Source organism: Notolepis coatsorum (genome assembly GCF_963971535.1).
Source record: "Notolepis coatsorum genome assembly, chromosome: 5".
NCBI lineage: Eukaryota > Metazoa > Chordata > Actinopteri > Aulopiformes > Paralepididae > Notolepis > Notolepis coatsorum.
Genome location: NC_140169.1, coordinates 77,800,990 through 77,822,577, shown reverse-complemented (window position 1 = coordinate 77,822,577; position 21,588 = coordinate 77,800,990). Strand labels below are relative to the sequence as shown.

Sequence of the window (21,588 nt, the reverse complement as noted above, 5' to 3'; positions counted from 1 at the left end):
GACTTTATGTTCATAATGTTCAGTGAGCTTGGTAATGTTTAGTTCTGACCTATAGAGGGCGCTCTAGGTTTTACTCCTCAAGAGCGAGACACTCGGGTGATCTTGTCAGGGCACTACGGAGAAGCAGCGGGAGTATGGTTATTGTGGTAGTTCTAGCCATAAGAGCAGGAATGTGTCTGTAAGCTTGAAGACGTTCATAAAGAGTCAAACCAGGAATCAATGTGTCGGAGCCTTCATTCTAAAACTTTACACTGGCGACGAGGAGTAAAAGTTATATTTTTGTATAACCATGGCTGCTGCATTACCATCGTTCCCTACTTTTGATACAAGTGACGATCACAGCTCATCTATCCGTTGGAGAAAGTGGATACAGCGTTTTGAAAATTTCATTGTTGCGTTGGATGTCAAGGATGAAACAAGACGACGTGCGATGCTTCTACATTATGCAGGGGAAGGTGTACAGGACATTTTTGATACACTGTCAGACACGGGTGACGCAAAAGACTATAAAAAAGCTAAAGATAAACTGAGTGAGTATTTTTCCCCTAAACTCAACGTCACATACGAGACTTACAAATTCAGACAAGCTATACAATTGGCTGGAGAAAGTCTCGACTCTTATCACACTAGGCTGCGACAGCTAGCAGCAACCTGTGAGTTTTCTGATATTGGAAGAGAGATCAAGACGATGATTATCCAGACGTGCACATGTAATAAGCTGCGACGTCAAGCACTACAGAAACCGGAGATGACGCTGACTGAGCTACTATCACTGGGTAGAACCATGGCACTGGCCGAGACTCAAGCATCAGGAATGGAGCAAACACGACACAGTTCGGCTCAAGGAAACATGAGGGAAGATGTTTTGGCTATGAATATGGGGAGGGGAGCTACAAATAAAAGTTGCTATAATTGCTCTGGCACTTTTCCCCATCGTGAGGAAACACCGTGCCCAGCGAGGGGGAGAACGTGTAACACCTGCGGTAAACAAGGACATTTCTCAAAGTGCTGTCGTTCCAAACGACCACAAGGGGGCACCAGAGCACCATGGGAAAAGAGAGACCGACATGAAGTGCATTATATGCACACCAGTGACAGGGAAATCACACCAAACTCAACACATGCAGACAGAGAATCGTCTGAGGAGTATCTGTACACACTTTCTCAAACTAGATCAGACCTCCCACATGCAAACATAAAGGTTGGTGACTGCAAAATAAATGTGATGCTGGATACAGGGGCAACTGTAAATATCATTGATGAGGCAACTTACCAGAGACTGACATATAAGCCCCCACTCACCAAATGCACTGTTCCCATATTTCCCTATGGCTCTCGTAAGCCACTACCTGCCCTGGGAAAATTCACCTCGCTGGTGGAGTCCAAATCACAGTTCACAACTACAACATTCCATGTGTTACAAGGAAATAATGGCAGTTTACTCGGATATGACACTGCCAGTCAACTTGGGCTAATCAAGATTGCTAATGCCCTTCATACATCCCCAGAGCAGCAGGAACAGCTCACATCTCCACGACAACCGGCCGACAGACAGCCCACATCAGCTTGCAAACAGACAGAAGCGAATACAGTGGATGATATCCTCACTGAGTACGACGGTCTATTCCATGGATTGGGCAAGTTGGATGGGGTTCAAGTCAAGTTACACATAAATAAAGACGTTTCTACTGTCACACAACCTCATAGAAGAGTGCCGTTTCATGTGAGGAAGCGGGTTGAAGCTGAACTACAACGCCTGGAGGATCTCGATGTAATTGAAAAGGTTGATGGCCCCACTCCATGGGTTTCTCCGATAGTTGTTGTTCCAAAGCCAAAAGACCCGGAAGGTGTGCGTTTATGTGTGGACATGAGGGTACCAAATTGTGCCATCGAAAGAGAAAGACATCTCACACCCACAGTAGATGATGTGATACAGGCACTCAATGGAGCCAAGTTCTTCTCAAAGCTGGATTTAAACAGTGGATATCATCAGCTAGAACTGGATCCATCCTCACGATACATCACAACATTCTCCACTCATGTAGGGCTACGACGTTACAAGAGACTGAGCTTTGGGGTCTCGTCGGCTGCAGAGGTGTTCCAAAATGCCATTCAACAGGCCCTGGATGGCATTCCAGGAGTCATCAACCTCAGTGATGACATTCTGGTTTTTGGGGAAACCAGGGCTGCCCATGATCAAGCCCTCAGGGCAACCTTTCAGCGACTGAAAGAAAAAAACCTGACTCTCAACAAGGCCAAGTGCTCATACGCACAGACCACTCTTGACTTCTTCGGATATACATTCTCAGATGGAGGTTTCTCTCCAGATCCTAAGAAGGTTCAGGCGATTCATGATGCTGCTGCCCCGACCAATGCAAGTGAGATACGCAGTCTCCTTGGCATGGCAAACTACAGCGCCCGATTCATAAAGGATTTTGCCATCATAACTCAACCCTTGCGAGACCTGACAAGGAAATCTGCTCATTGGACATGGACCGAAGAACACCAGAGGTCTCTTAATGAGATGAAACGCAGCCTTACTAGTGACGCTGTGATGACCTACTTTGACCCACACAAACTAACTGAACTGGTTGTTGATGCAAGCCCAGTAGGTCTTGGGGCTGTATTGGCACAAAGGAACAGTCCAAATGAGCCGGCCAGAGTGATAAGCTATGCAAGTAGAGCACTGTCCCCCATTGAACAAAAGTATTCACAGACAGAACGTGAGGCCCTTGCTATTGTCTGGGGCTGTGAACATTTTCACATATACCTCTATGGTGCAGCCTTCACACTTGTCAGTGATCACAAACCATTGGAATGGATTTTCAATAACCTCAAATCCAAACCACCTGCTCGTATAGAGCGTTGGAGCCTGCGTCTGCAACCATACAACTACACAGTCTGTTACAAGGCTGGCAAAGACAACCCGGCGGATTACATGTCGCGCCACCCGGCACAGGTATCACACATCTCTCACGCTATGTCAGACGACGAAAGACAAGCTGAAGAATACATAAACTTTGTCACTGAAAATGCTGTACCCAAGGCGATGACACTGGTGGAAATTCAGGATGCAACCACAACTGATCCCACTCTACGTGAAGTAATGCGACTCATTAAAGATGACTCTTGGAGGTTGCTGTCTGACAAACGGGACTCTATTGATGGAGTTGACAGATCTGCTCTTGTGTCGTTCAAGAAAATAAAAGATGAACTGACAGTGACTGCTAATGGTGACACTGTACTGCGTGGCACAAAGATTGTCGTCCCCCACTCTTTACAAGTCAGAGCAATATCACTTGCACATGAAGGCCACCAGGGGGTGGTCAAAACTAAGAAGCTGATCAGGGAGAGTCTGGTTCCCTGGAATTGACAAGCAAGTGGAGGCAATGATAGCTGGCTGCATCCCATGTCAGGCTGTTGTGCCCAACCACACACAAGAACCCCTCTGCATGTCTGAACTGCCATCGTCACCATGGGAAAAGGTTAGTGTTGATTTCTGTGGTCCATTCCCCTCTGGGGATTATCTTTTGGTAGTTGTTGATGAATATTCAAGGTACCCAGAGGTTGAGATTCTTCAGTCCACGTCAGCCAGGGCCACTATCCCTAAACTCGACAAGATATTCTCAACACTGGGAATTCCACTGCAGGTCAAAACGGATAATGCCCCCCCCTTTCAGAGCTCGGAATTTGCAGATTTTGCAACATATTTGGGTTTTAAACACAGAAAGATAACTCCATTGTGGCCTCAGGCGAATGGAGAGGCAGAACGGTTCATGCGCACCTTGGAGAAGAATATACGGGCTACACATGTTGAAGGTCGTCCATGGAAACAGACTCTATATGCATTTCTACGCAACTACCGTGCCACGCCACACTGCTCCACTGGGATGGCTCCAGCTGATGTGCTGTTTGGTAGGCCTCTGAGGATCAAGCTACCCACGCCTGCTGTCCACTATCAGTCTCCGACTGATGCAAAAATACGACGAGCAGATGCAATGGCGAAGGACAGGATGAAACATAATGCGGAAAGGAGGCGCCATGTGGTTCCTTTGGCTCTGAAGGCTGGTGATAGAGTTCTCTGTCGTCAAAAGAAGGAAGGGAAGCTATGCCCTGCTTACAATCCCCACCCATACAAGATCATCGCGATCAAAGGCTCCATGGTGACAGCTAAACGTAACAATCATGTCATCACCAGAAACTCATCCCACTTTAAGAATTTACCTAAGGTGGATGATCACCACTCTCAATCAGCTGACATGCAAGGTGTCATAGACTGGACTGAAATAGATCCTCACTACACTGCAGAACGTTTATGCCCTGACAGCCCCAGGCCACAGCCACCTGGTCACAGGTACCCAGTGAGGGAAAGCAGAAGACCCCCATCATACCTCACTGACTTTGAATAATGTGCATAATGTAATAATGTTCCAAAATACATTGTTGAGTTCAACTAATGTGTAGTTATTGTTAAAGAAAAGAAATGTAAGGAAAGGAGGGTTGTAATGTCCATGGTTCACATAGTTGACTTTATGTTCATAATGTTCAGTGAGCTTGGTAATGTTTAGTTCTGACCTATAGAGGGCGCTCTAGGTTTTACTCCTCAAGAGCGAGACACTCGGGTGATCTTGTCAGGGCACTACGGAGAAGCAGCGGGAGTATGGTTATTGTGGTAGTTCTAGCCATAACAGCAGGAATGTGTCTGTAAGCTTGAAGACGTTCATAAAGAGTCAAACCAGGAATCAATGTGTCGGAGCCTTCATTCTAGTCAAAATCGTCCAGCCTGAATTTGAAAACTAAACTCAGTTCCTCATCTTTCTTCTTCAGAATCATATGCACTTGTCTCCTAAAAGACACGACATGTTTAACGTGACGCGAGGTCCCCCCGAGAGAGAACATTGTAATCGGTGAAACTAACTGCCCGTGTCTTGACAGTTCTTTCTCCAAAAGTCAATTTTTCAAAAACGGGGGGACATTAGATATTATAACACGTTTGGCTGGGTTCGGGGGGGTGACGAGTGGAAACACTGTAGTAAGCGTCTCCCGAATCACCACTCCACTTTCCACCATCTGATTCACTTTAACGGTAGAATCAAGGAAAATTACAACTGCCCGATTCATCCTAGACGCTGACTTAACGCTCGCATATCCCACGACTGCGCCGATAGCCAAACAACATTCTTCCACTGAGACACCGTGGTCTGGAGAGAGTCGCAAGTTTCAAGTTCAAGTTTCTTTAATAGTTGTCATACAGAAGTACAGAATACTTTTGTACAAAATGCTTCTTACTGTTGCGCTCCAGAGACTGTGCATGACAAGATAAGTATGAAATAAAAACATAGTAAAAATTAGAAGTAAAAAAAGAGGTCAGTGTTCAGTTTAGACATATGTACAATGTTCGTAGACGTAGTTACCATACAATATACAATACTGTGCAGTGTACTAATATACAATACTATATAGTGCAAGGCATAAATGGACGAGGTGCAGTTTAGGTACAATTCACAGTAGGTGTACGAGTTGTAGTGCAAATCCTTTATCAATAAATATAAAGTGTAAGTGTGTTTGTGTGATCTAAAGTGTGGAGAGTGGGTGCTGCAGTGTGTTGTTTGTTTGAGTGAGTGTGTGGGTGTGTGTGCATTTGATGGTTGTTGCATAGTGATTATTGTTCGTTTAGCGATTATTGTTCGTGTTTGCGTGTAAGTCTCTCCAAACCGGAGGGTGCTCCTCCCTGCTCCGCCATGCCTGTGTAAAGGCACGACGCAGCGGCAGCACTCACCAAACAATTGTCACTTAGATACTACGGCTAAACTCAACCGAAACAACTAAAGCCAACACTCTCGTAAAAGCAAACAATAAATAAGCAATAGTCTAATTCATAACATTAAACACAACAAGTTAGAGAAAAAGTTAGAGTTTCACTCACACCGCAAACGCTCCTCCACGCTCCTCCACCACCATACACACGCATGCGCCCAGAGAGAGAGAGAGAGAGAGAGAGAATGAATTTTAACGTCGGTAATATGGTGGTACTTGGGAGATCCAGCTACGTTCTCAGGTGGTACTTGGTGTAAAAAGGTTGAGAACCACTCGTTTAGATGCAAAGGACTTTGTACCGTTGACCGGCAATGTCGATATCTCACTCATGCTGTCACTTACACAGTCAGTCAGGAGCCACTCCTGCCCCTTAGTGGCAGTTTACAGCCATGGCACTTTGCATCTATTCCACTTTCCACTTCTATCCCCTGGGCCCAGGAGTTCAAAACATTGAATCCCGATTGATTGATTGATTTGAAAATGTTAATTAACAGATTGCAGAATGGGTACAGTACAGCTCAATACACACAATTGTTAAGGGGATGCAGACCAGAGAAAGACTTTCGTCTTGTTTACATCAGGGTCCCCCATTTTCAATTCATAGTGAGTTGAAATGAATGAATACAAATCTGATCCAATCAGATAGGGATTACAAGTTTTGAACTCTTGGGCCCAGGCCATCAGGATGCTCAATGACAATTAACACTATGTAACAAACCATCAAACACACTCACAGCACACACACCGACACGTACACACCCACTTTAAATGGACAACTCACTGTAGCACCCACTCTACACCCTTTAGACACTAACACACTTTATATTTATATATTATTGGCAACTCATTGCACATAGCCAAGCCTTGCACCTTACCTTACCACCACAAGGTGGCACCACAAGCTACCTCATCCCATTTATATTGTATTGTAACTACTCTGCATTGTATATTGTACATATGTATATTGACATTCTTTTGTCTTGTTTACACTTGTTTAAGTACTTTACTTTCTATTTTATACTTTTTATAATTATCTATTTTTACCCAGCACACTCTCAGGAGCAAAACAGAAGGAAGCATTTCATACAAAAGTATCCTGTATTTCTGTATGACGACTAATAAAGAAACTTGAAACGTTGTGTCCTCGTTTCCCTGTGAACAGGTGCGAGGCGAACATTTCCACGGTCTCTGTGAACGAGTGCCGGCTGTACACTTGCACTCTGGACCATTGCAAAGGCTGCCTGGTTTTCCAGGTGAAACGTCGCGCATGCAGTGGCGTCTCCATCTCAGACATGTCCGCCTCGCCCCTGGATGAGCCCAGCGCCAAGAACAACATGTTGGATAGATATGTAAGTATATGAGCGCCAACCATGAGTATATTTCTCATATTTAATGTGTAAATGACTGTTACTTGGTCACCGAGGAGAAAAGTGTTGGGTGGTCTCTGATGCAGTATATCAGTGTTTTATCATAAAGAATATCTCCGATTATGACGCGGACGACTGATGAGTAATGATTCATGTTTCGCATCTTTGCCCCCAACAGAGTCTACAGACATCCTTGGAAAACCTGCATGATGTTGGTTTCCTACAAGTGAAAGTTATCGGGGCTGACGATCTGTTGGCCGCTGATTTAAATGGTAGGGAGGCTCCCTTTAACTCTTTTTTTATATATATATTTTTTTATCCACTTTTTCCTCCTTCTTTTTCTGTTTTTCTCCCATCCCAATTTAGTCGTGCCAATTCCCCCCTGCCCTGTCTTGATCGTTGCTAAACCTAAACATTTCCACATTTTGAAAGAATATGTTAAGTATTTTTTTGTACTTTTGTTTGTTTTTTCAGGAAAAAGCGACCCTTTTTGTGTCATGGAGCTGGGGAACGACAGGCTGCAGACTCGCACCATCTACAAAACCCTCTTCCCAGAGTGGAACACAGTCTTCACCTTGTCAGTGCCGGGCCTTGCTCCGTCTTATCGAAACGGCTTCACTGCAAGATGTCTGTTGCTTTCTTTTGCAGAATGAACTGACGGCGTTGTCTCTCTCCTCAGCCCCGTCAAAGACATCCACGGAGTCCTGGAGGTGACCACCTTCGACGAGGACCACGACAAGGCACCAGACTTCCTGGGCAAAGTGGCCATTCCTCTGCTTTCTGTACGCCCGTTAGCCCTTTGAACCATTCCGCTGTGACACTGTCACTGTAACAGACATTAGACTAACCTCTGTTCGTGGTATCAGTTTGATTTAAAGTGAAAAGAGTACAATCCTACAGTTGAAAGACTTTCTAAAGTGTAATCCAACATAATTCTTGCTCATCGTCACCCCTGGTCCTTCCTCTCTTGCACGGCAGATCCGAAACGGGCAGCACATCTCCCTCCCACTGAAAACGGAGAATTTAGAGAAGCTCTCTAAGGGGACCATATCGCTGGAGCTGGAGGTTATCTTTAACCCTGTAAGTAGAAAACATCTGACTCACAATTTAGGACATAAGGCCATGATGGCTATTATAGATGGCTAAATCCTCTCCGATATGGCTTCCGGTTGAGAAACGTCTGCAATTCCGTCTCATTACCTTTCTCAGAAATGTTCACGTTGTCAAAAAACCACAGTATTTTTATGATCATATAGTTTACATAAGAGAAGAACATGACCATATGACCAGACAAGCTACGTCAGGCCATCTACTGGCACCTAAACCCAGAACAAATCTACTCAAATCGTCTGTGACTTACAGACAGAGCTATCATGGAATGGAACTCATTGCCAAGCTACTTGGCTGAAATAGAATCCAAAACCACTTTCAAGAAAACATTTAAATACCATCTACTAACGAGCATGCACTGAACCCTTATGGCATAGCGGTGAAAACCAATTGACTGTTAATTGTATTTATGTTGATGGCAGTGAGTGCTGCTCAGGAAGCACTATTTATTTGATTTTAATTATTTTATTTGAATAAACTAAATTAAACTTTAAACTTTATACTAATAAGTATCTTGTACAATATCATCCTTAACTGAGGATGAGATTGTTAATGATGTTGATAATGATGTAATTGATGTTGATAATGATGTAATGTATTGAATATTGTTGTATCGTTGTGTGTGCCGGACCCCAGGAAGAATAGCTCTTGTCAAGTGCAAAAGCTAATGGGGATCCTAAACATAAACATATGGCCGTCTGCAAGGCCTTGGCTGGGACCACTGTAGTGCCACAGCAGATGGAGCTAAGATGACCTCATCACAGCGCCACAGTCAATAACTTTTGAGCTGGCTGGCAGCTGGAGATTCAAGATAAACATTTTTTTTTTTTTTTTTTTTTTCAGGTTAAAGCAAGTGTCAGGACATTCAGCCCCAAGGAGAGAAAATACATGGAGGATAATTCAAAGTTCTCAAAAAAGGTTTGACCATTAGTGCTGAGATAAATTCATTAACTGTATGCTCAAATCAATCAGTCCTAATCAGTTTAAAATGGGAATTGAAACGGCATTTAGTTGACTAATAACAGAACTTTCACCCTAAATTATTTCTTTATGCATTGGTTATAAAGACCTTTTGTTTAAATGAGGGGGGGGGGGGGGGGTCATTATTTTAATTGGAAGAAAATGTACCCTTCTGCCTTGGAGGGCACTTAATGAAGCTATGGGGAGGGATACATTCACCAGGACACCTTCCTTCATAGACGTGGAGGGAAAGTTTATTACAAAACCTGTGGAAATAGCCAATTACTTTAATAACTTCTTTATTAATAAAGTGGACACAATTAGAAGTCAGATGGGATCTGTGGATGGGAAACTCTCTGACTCAATAATAAAACATGTAATTATGAAGGAAAAGGAGTGTAGCTTTGAATTCACGAAGATAAGTGTCAATGAGGTGGACACACTCATGTCAAGCATGAAAAATGGCAACAAGCCGTGCGGCTTTGACAATATAGATGGTAGATTATTACAGCTAGCGGGTTCGTTTGTAGCCGAGCCTTTATGTCACATTTTCAACTTATGTTTTGAGAATGGTATTTTTCCACAGTCCTGGAAGATTGCGAAGGTCACTCCGCTGTCAAAAAACAGTAGGGAGGCCTTCACAGGAGTAAATAGACCTGTGAGCATATTGCCTGCCTTGAGTAAATTAATGGAAAAGATTATATACAAAAAGTTACAAGCTTATTTGGATGGGAACAGAATCAATTCAGATCACCAACACACATACAAAGCTGGCTACTCCACAAACACAGCACTCACATCGCTGACTGATAACTGGCTTAAACATATTGATAGGAAGTCAATGGTGTGAATGAATGAATGAATGAAAACTTTATTTAACAGATTGCAGAATGGGTACAATACAGTACGGCTCAATACACTTAATTGTTAAGGGGATGCAGACCTGAAAAAGTCGTTTGTCTTGTTTCCATCAGGGTCCCCCATTTTCAATTCATATAGACATTTATGACATACACAACATACATGACATTTATGGCATAGGGACATATAGGTATTTAGTACTGATACATTTGTGACATAAACGGTATTCAAATATACAGTACTGTTACCCCTAAATCCTGAGTATATACATATGATGGAGGGGACTGTACATTAGGAGGGGGTGGGTGGGTGGGAGAGAAATATCCATACGGCGGGGAGGGAATATATACATGCGGTGGGGAGGAGACTGTCTATTAGGAGGTGGTGGGGGTTTTGGGCATTTACGGTGGCCAGTTTCGAATTGCAGCCTCCCGTAGGTGCTCTTTAAGAGCGGTTTTGAATGTGGGTAGGGATTCACATTCCTTTACAGCTTTGGGTAGGGCGTTCCACATTGATGTGGCATAATTGCGAAACGTGTTTAGTCCCTTGTTTGAGCCGAATCTGGGTTTAACATGATTTGTTGAGCTTCCTCTGGTGTAGTGGTTGTGGTATTCACTGACCTTTGGGAAGTATTTTGACATGTACATGGGTGGGTGCTGTGCTTCTGGATTTTAGCGCTGCATTCGACATTGTAGAATAGATCATGATCTTCTGCTCATGAAACTTTCAGCTTATAAATTCAATGAAAGTGCTATTAAGTTGTTAAATAATTACTTACTTAATAGACTACAATGCGTGATGTTTAATGGCACACTATCGGAGATGAGGGAGCTCCATGCCCGAGTGCCCCAAGGGAGTTGCCTGGGTCCCTTATTGTATGCAATCTTTGTTAATGATTTATCCTTAGTACTTAATAATGCATCAATGGAGATCTATGCAGATGATACTACCGTGTACGTAGCGGCGGGAAAATCTGAGTCTGTTAATAGGTTATTGCAAGATGAGATAGTGCTAATTTCCAAGTGAAAATAAGTTAAAGTTAAATGTTGCAAAAACCAAGAGTATAATGATAGCCTCAAAATATACATCTAGATCAAATCCTAAATGAAATCTAGTTCTGAACGTTAGGTGATGACTATAACCAAGTTCTGTTAGTATAGCGACGCTCGGCGTCACTCTCTGCACTGTCCTCGCACACGTGCACACACACTGAATAAAGACCACAATGTACCTTTAATCCCAATATTTGTCTGACCACACCCCTATCAGCTTACCCATATAAGCAGGGGTGGGGCCACCCACTCGCCTCCTTCCCAAGCTTTCACCACAAGGCGAGATCAAGGGCTGCAGCGGCGTCGGACGCCGAGCGTCGCTATACTAACAGAACTTGGTTATAGTCATAACCTAACGTTCTGTATCGTATAGCTCTCGCTCGGCGTCACTCTCTGCACAAGGGAGGCCGAGCGAGAGCCATCGGCCGACAAATACACCCCGCTGAAAGCCCCCCACAACCATCAGAACAGGGAGGGCCGAGCCCCCCCGACCCACCCTAATGGAGCTTCACGGGAGGGCGACGGACCCGACCGTGCGAAGAGGCACTCAAGCAACTCAACGCACAGGGTGAGCAGCCGTGGCTTGACCCCACGACTACACACACGCACAACCCGCATGCCACCCGGGAACGAACGGAGGAAACAACCTCGTTACTGCCCCCAGAATCACTGGGGGCAAGGGCAAACCCAACCCTGTGGCAAGGCCGTAGCAGCGGAGCGCGAAGGAAGACCCAGACCCCTGGAACGGGGGCCCGGAGAAGTCCATGATGCCAGCATCAAGACCCCACCAGGTGGGCACTTAGTGACCCCGCCCCCCACATCGCCAGCGTATTCGGACAAAGGCCCCTCAGCCGAGCGGGCCCTGTCCCCCCAATAGTACACCGCCTGGCACACTGACCCTGCAGAACAGGCAGTCAGCATGGTCGTAAGCACACAAAAAAGGTTAACCAACGGAAGCAGGAAGCGCACCGGGGGAAAACCAGGCAACAGGCTATTAACCCTAGCCTGGAGACTGCGGACGAGACAGGCGCCAGAGGGGACAGCTGAACACAGCCGCCCCGGCGGAAGGGGCGTAAGCTGGCGGTGTTGCATGACCAAGCCTCCATTTAAAAAAAAAAAAAAAAAACAGAGGGGCAGAGTTGAGGCAGAGAAGGCTGACATGATTGGCAGACGTCATGAACGTGCAGGGGCACCCTCAACGGTGAACCCGGGAGTTGACACTGCTCCAACACACCAGGGAATCAACCACCTTGGTGTTACCCAATGCGGTGGTTGTTCCTATAACCCCTCAAGAAAAAACTCCAAAACACACCTGCGGGCATACACCGGCTATACCGCAGTACAAGTGTTTCCGTTTTTCAAAAAAGGGTTAACCCAGGACTACGGGTCGACGAAACATTACTTCGGGCCCGGCGATACGGGAAGCACAGGGTCACCAGAGGAGGTCAAAGACCACCCCAACAGGCCCCTCTTCGCCATGCGTGAGAGAGGAGCGAAAAAGAATGGAGAACCAGCCCCTAAGCACACCGTACTTGGTATTCCCAGGCGGTCTCCCAACCAAGTACTAACCAGGACCAACCTGTGTAGCGGCCGAGATCTGACGAGATCGAGCGTGTACAGGTTGGCATGGCCGTAAGCCATTACGACAGTGCTGAGTAAAAAACTTACCCAACCAGGGTCTCCATAGTGCTTAACCCTGTGACACCCGGACCAACCTGGCATTTTTCCCCCTGAAAAAAGCCCAAGTCCCTCAGGGTACCAGAACAGCAGATCTGCATCCCCGGCGGACAACGGGTTCAACTGATCCGGACCAGCGTGACCAGAACCAGTCCTGTGCCCTAACCACGCCGACATGCCTACTCCAGGAGAAGGGGCAGATATGCGTGTTGATCTTAAACATGAAAAGAAGGCGCCACCCAGACGTTCGGGCGAACCGCGCCCGGTGGCCCACCCCCAGGGCATGAGACCCCTCTACATATGTTCAGATCCATTCCGTCATCATCCCCCAGACATAAACGAGAATCCGTCGATGACAAAAACCAGGTCGTTGGATTTGGTCGTCGGAAGAGGAAAAACCTCCATCCCAGTTGCTTTATAAAAACGCCATTTTAACCTCAAGCAACCAAGGCGTGCCAGTCAGTCGCCTGTTTACAGAACACCCCGAGCTAGCACTATACGTGCGTCGGGACACACCCACATCAATGAACAGGCTATTTAGACCTGTCATTGAATCCCCAAGGCGCCATGGGGAACGACAAGAGGGGTGTGACACTTCCTAACTCCAACTCTTTTTAGTAGAAAAGAAGGAAGCACCAACAGTATGTATCCCAGTCTACACAGCCGGGGGTAAAAAAAATTCACATTTTTACATCCCACCACCCTCCCATAGGAAGGAGACTGGAATCCCCAGAGAGACTTCCCACGCGAGCTGTACAGATTGAAAAGAATATATTGCACCTTGAGCCATGTAAAAAATTGGATTTAGGGCTCTCCGGGGAGGAGGCACTGAACCCATACACACTCAATAATCGAATTGAATCGAATACATACACAATAGAGTAGGACTCCTTCTTGAGGGTCCACTCACCTTGACAATCTGAGGAGGCGGCTCTGTACTCTGAAGGAGGCTCCCTCACATGGAAGGAGGAGTCCCAACTCACAGAAGGCCCGAATATGAGCTTGGTGAGGAGGAGCCCTGACCACCCCCCGAAACAGATCCATCACATGGACCTGAACAGCACACGGAAGTCCTACCAACAGAGACGCGCACGGTGACGTACTCTATGGCGGGGGAATTTCTGCGGTGCACACGCCCAATATTCCAGGCCGTGGGACCATGAAACTCCCCCCCCCCTCACCCCGTAACGTGCGGGACCGCAACGTGACAGGAACCTTGAAGGACAGGGGGTGTACCCCTGACCAACAGAAAAAAGGGGGAGAGGAAATGTTACCAGTTCACCCCTTTACGACCCCACACCCATGATACGATGTAATGACAAAAAGAGAGTATGACACAATCATAGTTAGCTCTATGAAGCGTCTGACAGCTTCACACAGCGCATGAGCTAACCTGCTACCTGATTTTTACTAAGGAAAAAACACAGAATAGAGAGGGCTCTCTAAGAGCCCCGGTCCAAACTTACACATGTGCTTCTGTGGCCAGTCCAACCCAGTTGTAGGTCACATGACACACACAACCCATCATCACCTATAAAAAATGGCAAAAACACTCTACAGAGGAACGCCGTTTTTCATAATGAGAGAATACATAATTCTCTATTAGTATCGGCCACAGGCCTTGCTAAGCACACACGAAAGCGACCAACAATCTTTTCTTTTAGGAAAATAAAGTTACTCCAGCAGATTTAGCACAACCTCAGCAATCAAGCTAATGGGTACATCGTATCCCTACCACACAGTGACACAATGTAGTGCAACAACATGTCCACTCTGATAGGAGGATGAAGAAGTCCCCAGGGAACCGGGGGGAAACACAATCCTCCTACTTTACCCTTAATACGGCCAGTTAAAACAGGAAAACCTGTTAATATGTGAACACACTGTTCATTGTCATTACAGGCTGAGAAAAAAATCATTCTTTACTCATTTGTCACTAAGCATAGCTTCATAGGTTATTTAACCCCCTTAGTTGTGAGTACACTGTACATATAAACACACATGATGTTTCTCACACAACAACCAGATCATTTTCACATCTGTAACAACAACCCGATTTGCACGGAGAAGCTATTACCAGTGACAAGACAATTCACACATAACTCGCGTCGTATCCTAAATGTATTGCAGCAACACATGTTTTTGGAAAACATCGTTATTTACAAAACATTTAGAAGGGAAAAACCAGAAGACGTGTATAAGGTCTGGCCAAACCTCGCCTACCCGGAGCGTAGATCAACGAAGTGCAGTCTCAAGGCACCGTAGTAAACACAGCCGTCCTGTGTTGTCGATCTGGGCAGCGTCGCCGCTCCAACCCGTCGCTACGGTCCCCTTTGTTGACGCAGACTTTGCCGTCCTGGCCCAGGGCAGGTTCGACGAACATCCTCTGCCAAAGTTGACGTCGTAGTCAAGAGTGTTTAAAACATGTTATAATCAAAGCACGTTCAACAGAGTAGCATTAAGCTAACGGCCGCCCTAACCATCGGACGCTACCGCCCCTGCCCGCGAGACGCCGAGCGCGACCAGAGGGGAGCTTCGAATCCCCCCCCGCCTCTCCCCGAGGGAGAGGGGAGTCGGGAACCGCGGCGACGTGCGAGGTGCCGGAGCCACCCCGCGCTGGGCCTAGGCCGATAGCAGCAAGCTAACATTTCCTAGCCTAACCTAGTAGGCCACCTAGTGATCACAGCAGGCCAGCGCCGCAGCTAACTGGCTAACAGTAGGCCACCACTAGCACGTAAGCTAAGCAGCTATCACCTGAACTTGTACACAATGATATAACACTCACCCAGACAGGCCGCCGTTCTGAAACCCTCCTCACTTTTTAAGAGAAAAGAGAAACAAGATGTTAACACAGTTTTACAACGGTGATTTTACCAACACCCGACGGAGCCAGCACAATACCCAACTGGCCTGTGTAGCTGACTTGAACACAGATCTTCCGCTATCGAACATCTATGCCCATATCTCCTCGTGAGGGAATACTCTCATTTGGATATGAAAGAAGGGGCCTACACGGTGGCAGAGAGATATCCACTCGTCCAGAAAACACAGGTATCACCAGTGTTAATGGTCGCGGCCCACTAGTTAAAACTATAATGGGCTTCAGACCAAGGTCTTCTGTCGCCTAAGAGGCTGAACAAAGGACCCTAGCCTGGGGCCGGTTTTCATAAACATTGTCAATTAGCCCCCATAGCACTAACAGACAAGTGGAGCCTGCCAGCAAAACATAACTCACCAAACCTGGAACCCACCGCTTCTCACAACAGCGGCGCGTCCTACAGCCCAGCTGTGTCTTTACCGCAACCAGCACACAGCAAGGACTGCAGTTGGAAAAGCATGTAGCGGCGCGAACTCCCAATACGAAAACCGGTGGAGGATTTTTAGAATGATCATCATCTTCCAGACACTCCAGTACGAAGACAATATCGCCGTATTTTCTCGAAAAAAAATAGTGAGAGAGAAAATAAAGATATGATGTCAACGTATCCTTGCTTTCCAACTCTTCTCCTACCATCACATCACTTCAAGTGTGGGGATCTACCGAGGCACTTCATTGTGGTGAAAGCGAGAAGGAGGCGAGTGGGTGGCCCCACCCCTGCTTATATGGGTAAGCTGATAGGGGTGTGGTCAGACAAATATTGGGATTAAAGGTACATTGTGGTCTTTATTCAGTGCGTGTGCACGTGTGCGAGGACAGTGCAGAGAGTGACGCCGAGCGAGAGCTATACGATACAGAACTGTGCTGATATCGAACAGGTCAGTGAGGCAAAACTGCTGGGTGTTGTAATAGATGAAACACTTTCTTGGTCGAAACACATTAGCAATATGGTGAGCTGTGGTACTTCAATGATTAGAAGGTGTAGAAATCTGTTGACTAATGGTACAGCGAAGCTTGTACTACAATCTTTGGTCTTATCCCGCCTGGACTACTGTCCTACTATATGGTCTAACGCCTCTAGGCTTGATCTGAACAAACTCCAGTTAGCTCAGAACAGGGCGGCACGCCTCGTTCTGCGCTGCTCTGTGAGGAGTAGTGTTGGAGGGATGCATGCCGCGCTGACCTGGATGACAGTGGAACAGAGGATGGCATGTAGCCTGGTAACTTTTTTGTTTAATATCTGTAATACTGGGAAACCGGAGGGTTTGCACTCACAACTGTACCCAACTAATATGAGACATGGATATAGCACAAGGCAAGCATTAGATTCATGCTTTACTTTACCTCTACCAAAAACAAATGCTCTGAAAAAGACGGTAATGTATAGAGCAGTTGCGTATTGGAATAATATAAAAAAATATAACTATGGTAAGGAACAAATTTATGTTTAATTTTTTTTTAAATTGCGCTCATGAATAATCAGTTACATTTTGGTCGTTGACTTATTATGGAAATTAGTATGGAAATATAAAGGTGATAGGTGACTTGAGAAAAGTTATGCTATAATATGAGTTAAAATCATATATATGATTTTGATCTGTTTTGATCTTATGGACTGACTATGTAATTTGTATTTTATGGTTGGAGAATTGTGATATCTAACTTATGAATATTGAGTGAGCTTTTATTCACTGTTTTGTTCGTTGTGATGTTTTCTTGTGAGTACTTCAATGTGTGTGGTTTTATATTTTTATTTAACTTTTTTGTGTGCATTTGTATTTTTAATGTTTGGACCCCAGGAAGAGTAGTCTCACTTTTGTGTAGACTAATGGGGATCCACAATAAAACAACAAAACAATACCCACAGAGCTGAAGATGAATTAACCTGCACCCGGATCACCTGTACAGTTGCACTGCATTAGTTTGATATACAGTGTATTAGACCGGGTGCCTGGCTGTCTGTGCTTCCAACAAAGAAAAATTGTTGGCAGACAATAACATGCTCACTAAAGCTCAAACAGGCCCACATTCAAGCTGGCTATAGGCCTGCCTCTATATGCCGTTGCTTGGTTATGCTAATCAGACGGTGCTCGTCAGACAGTTCTACAGTCTGTTTGCTTGGGTGCACTCCTTAAAGGGAACATCCATCCTCATATGACAAGACTAGTGATGATGTCATCAAGAGACAAATCCTGGGACTGCTCCATAGGCGGTGAATAGTGGAACAACTCTCAGGACACCATGAGGGTAACCATGGTGATTTTATTGGGATATGAGGACACTATGACAGTAACCATGGTGATTTTATTGGGATATGAGGACACTATGACAGTAACCATGGTGATTTTATTGGGATATGAGGACACTATGACAGTAACCATGGTGATTTTATTGGGATATGAGGACACTATGACAGTAACCATGGTGATTTTATTGGGATATGAGGACACTATGACAGTAACCATGGTGTTTTTATTGGGATATGAGGACACTATGACAGTAACCATGGTGATTTTATTGGGATATGAGGACACTATGACAGTAACCATGGTGATTTTATTGGGATATGAGGACACTATGACCGTAACCATGGTGATTTTTTTGGGATATGAGGACATTATGACAGTAACCATGGTGTTTTTTTTGGGATATGAGGACACTATGACAGTAACCATGGTGATTTTATTGGGATATGAGGACACTATGACAGTAACCATGATGATTTTATTGGGATATGAGGACACTATGACAGTAACCATGGTGATTTTATTGGGATATGAGGACACTATGACAGTAACCATGGTGATTTTATTGGGATATGAGGACACTATGACCGTAACCATGGTGATTTTTTTGGGATATGAGGACACTATGACAGTAACCATGGTGATTTTATTGGGATATGAGGACACTATGACAGTAACCATGGTGATTTTATTGGGATATGAGGACACTATGACAGTAACCATGGTGATATTATTGGGATATGAGGACACTATGACAGTAACCATGGTGATATTATTGGGATATGAGGACACTATGACAGTAACCATGGTGATTTTATTGGGATATGAGGACACTATGACAGTAGCCATGGTGATTTTATTGGGATACGGGTGTATTTTCCGATTCAGAGCTGTACATCTAAATAGAAGTGATTCGGATGTAATAGGTCGAACAAAAACTCTACCAATTCAGTGTCAATGGACCAACTCCAAAAAGATGGCATCACAAATTCAAGTCTTGATGCTCTGATTTCCAGCTTAGGGAGACCGTTGTCTGTGTTCCATGCTGTTTGGCATAGTACTGTAGCTCCGGCTAGTTGGCCACAAAGTTAGCACACACAGTAGATTTCAGTTGTCTGACAGGAGCTAGACCCCATTGACTTTGCATTGGTTTGTGGCTAACTAGCAGGAGTTGGTATGAGGAGAAGCATGGATTGTGCTTAGAAAGGACTCAATCAACAACATCATTGTTAACACTTTAATCGCCGGAAACGCCGAAACTCGTCATTGCCCGCCATGCTCATTCTGCCGAAGACGCCGTAACACGTCTTTGATATCAATATTTCAAAAATCTGTGATCGAAATCATATTTCTCCTCCGGGGACCTGAGATATACTGCTGATCTCCACTCAACTCTCTAACGGTTCAAGAGTGCCATCTGGTGGCCGATCGGCAGTTCGCCCAACAGGAAGTGACGCGTCAAACAGGAAGTGCTCACCCATATTTCGTCCGGGAACTCGCGATCGTTAGCAGGACTCCATCTCGACACACTGGATAATCAATCGCTCGCCCTAACTCAATAAACAACGTTATTTGGACGTATATAGTATTATACAACCTGGAAATGGTTCATCTAGATCAGGGGTCAGCAACCTTTTTGACATGGAGTGCCTGTTTGAAATATAGTTGTAACTAGTGTGCCTCAACAATATTCCATGCATCGTAATATTTTTTTCTCATAATCAGGTATTTTTAATGATAATTTTTACATTATTACATCATTATTGTTATTGTTATTATTAACAATATTATTATGATGGTTGTATCAACCCTAAATCTGAGTTGGGGGGGGGGGGGATGCAATGCAGACAAACAGCTGCATACAGTGCGACCATTTCACTCACATTTGCCCATTCATTCTTGGACACATCACACACCATCGGTGTGTGTACTGTACGTGTGCTGTCATAGCTCCACCTACAGGCCTAATGGAGAACACCAGGAGAACACCAGGATGTGAATGGAGGGTGAATGTGAGGTATATCGTGTAAATAAGTTTTGATTGATCGCAAGACTACACTGTAAAAAAATAAAAATAAAAAATTACCAGAACTTAAAAATATTGAGTTCAGTTACTGTGCATTAAGGTTTTCAGTTTTCAATCCATAATAAGTTAACAGAAAAATAAGTACACAACCACATTATTTCAACCTAATAAAACTATGTTTATTGTCATTGTTTTAAGAACACAAGTTGACTTGGTAATACTCACATTTTGAGTAAAAAAATGGCTTTTAACATGTGCAATGTTCAATGAAATAGAAAAATAAATAATAAAAATTGTTGATTAATCCCACTGGTCTACAAATGTTACTGAATGATGTAGCAATGTATTTCCAGCTAAATTGAAATAATAAACAAATAAAGGGTCTCAATTAAATATGTGGTTGATAAATGCGACAACAGTGCAAAATATTTCACTATAATATTTCAGAGCGCAAAAAAAAAAAAATATATATATATATATTTTTTTTTACTGCTGCCCCCTGTGCCTATGCAAATGCCCCCGCGTGCCTATGCAGGCACGCGTGCCTAGGGTTGCCGACCCCTGATCTAGATCAACATCCCATAATAGAAAACTGTCTACTCCAAGCTGATCGCCCAGCGGCCCGAGGAGACTGGGGTAAGTTTCAGCGTTTATTATTACCGTGTTCGATATAAACTGCTCTGATGATCATATGACCCACACTAGATGAATGATATAACGTTGCCCACGGAATTATAAACGACCCCCCGCCTATCCGGTCAACATCAGATCATACGTAGTAACTTCTAGAAGTACCTCCAGTTGAAATTTTGTATCTGGCACCGATCGCTACCAAACTGTATTTGATCATCAATATAATGCATTTGGGGCTATAAATCAAGTTCTGCAGAAAGCTGCAGAAAACGATAAAAACATACTTATACTTTAGACCGTATTTTAGTATGAATATGTGAATGAAAAAGTATAACGTTGCTACACCCTGAACAATAAATATAGGACTTTGAATGGGCCATAATAATGTCAATTTAGCAATATAATTTAAAAAGTTATAGCCCTGCAAAGAAGGGGAACTTCTCCATAGACAAATAGAGATGGCGAGGGATGGTAAATTATGAATTTAACCATGGCGATCAAAGTGTTAAGTAGCAAATGGGCCCAGGGTTCCAAAACGACAAGATCATTGGAATAGCACAGTGTAAATTCTGTTTTAAGGTGGATGTTCCCTTTTAAAGGGATATTTCACTTTAGTAGAACGTGTCAGAAATCAGCGGTCCTACCTCCATCTAAAGTCATCTACAAGTAGACTAGTGACCAGGGAGGGGCATCAAAGAGAAGTCGCCTATTCTCGCTCCTTGCCGCACTTCTTCAATCATTATCTGAAATGAAGAAGAAAAAAAACTCTAACCCTAACTAACCTGCACTTGTCCTAATAAACTAACCTACACTGTAGCACTCAACACTTTGATGAACATTGTTACTCAGCTGATAGAGTTGTGCCCTTCCTGATAACTTGTCGTACAGAACTTGTAAGTCGCTTTGGATAAAAGTTACATCACATTTACATTTAGTCATTTAGCTGTCGTCTGCTGTCAAC

At 44.5% G+C, this 21,588-nt stretch overlaps 1 protein-coding gene across 2 annotated transcripts in view; it reads left to right on the top strand.

Annotated features, from left to right (window-relative positions):
* The window catches only part of mctp2b (multiple C2 domains, transmembrane 2b), a 133,715-nt gene that overhangs the window by 87,749 nt on the left and 24,378 nt on the right, over positions 1 to 21,588 (top strand). For both annotated transcript variants that reach the window (XM_084314952.1, XM_084314951.1), the window contains 6 exons: positions 6,980 to 7,166; positions 7,363 to 7,456; positions 7,659 to 7,761; positions 7,864 to 7,966; positions 8,163 to 8,264; positions 9,138 to 9,212. In XM_084314952.1, coding sequence (XP_084171078.1) covers positions 6,980 to 7,166; positions 7,363 to 7,456; positions 7,659 to 7,761; positions 7,864 to 7,966; positions 8,163 to 8,264; positions 9,138 to 9,212 — 664 coding nt within the window. The remainder of the gene's footprint in view (positions 1 to 6,979; positions 7,167 to 7,362; positions 7,457 to 7,658; positions 7,762 to 7,863; positions 7,967 to 8,162; positions 8,265 to 9,137; positions 9,213 to 21,588) is intronic.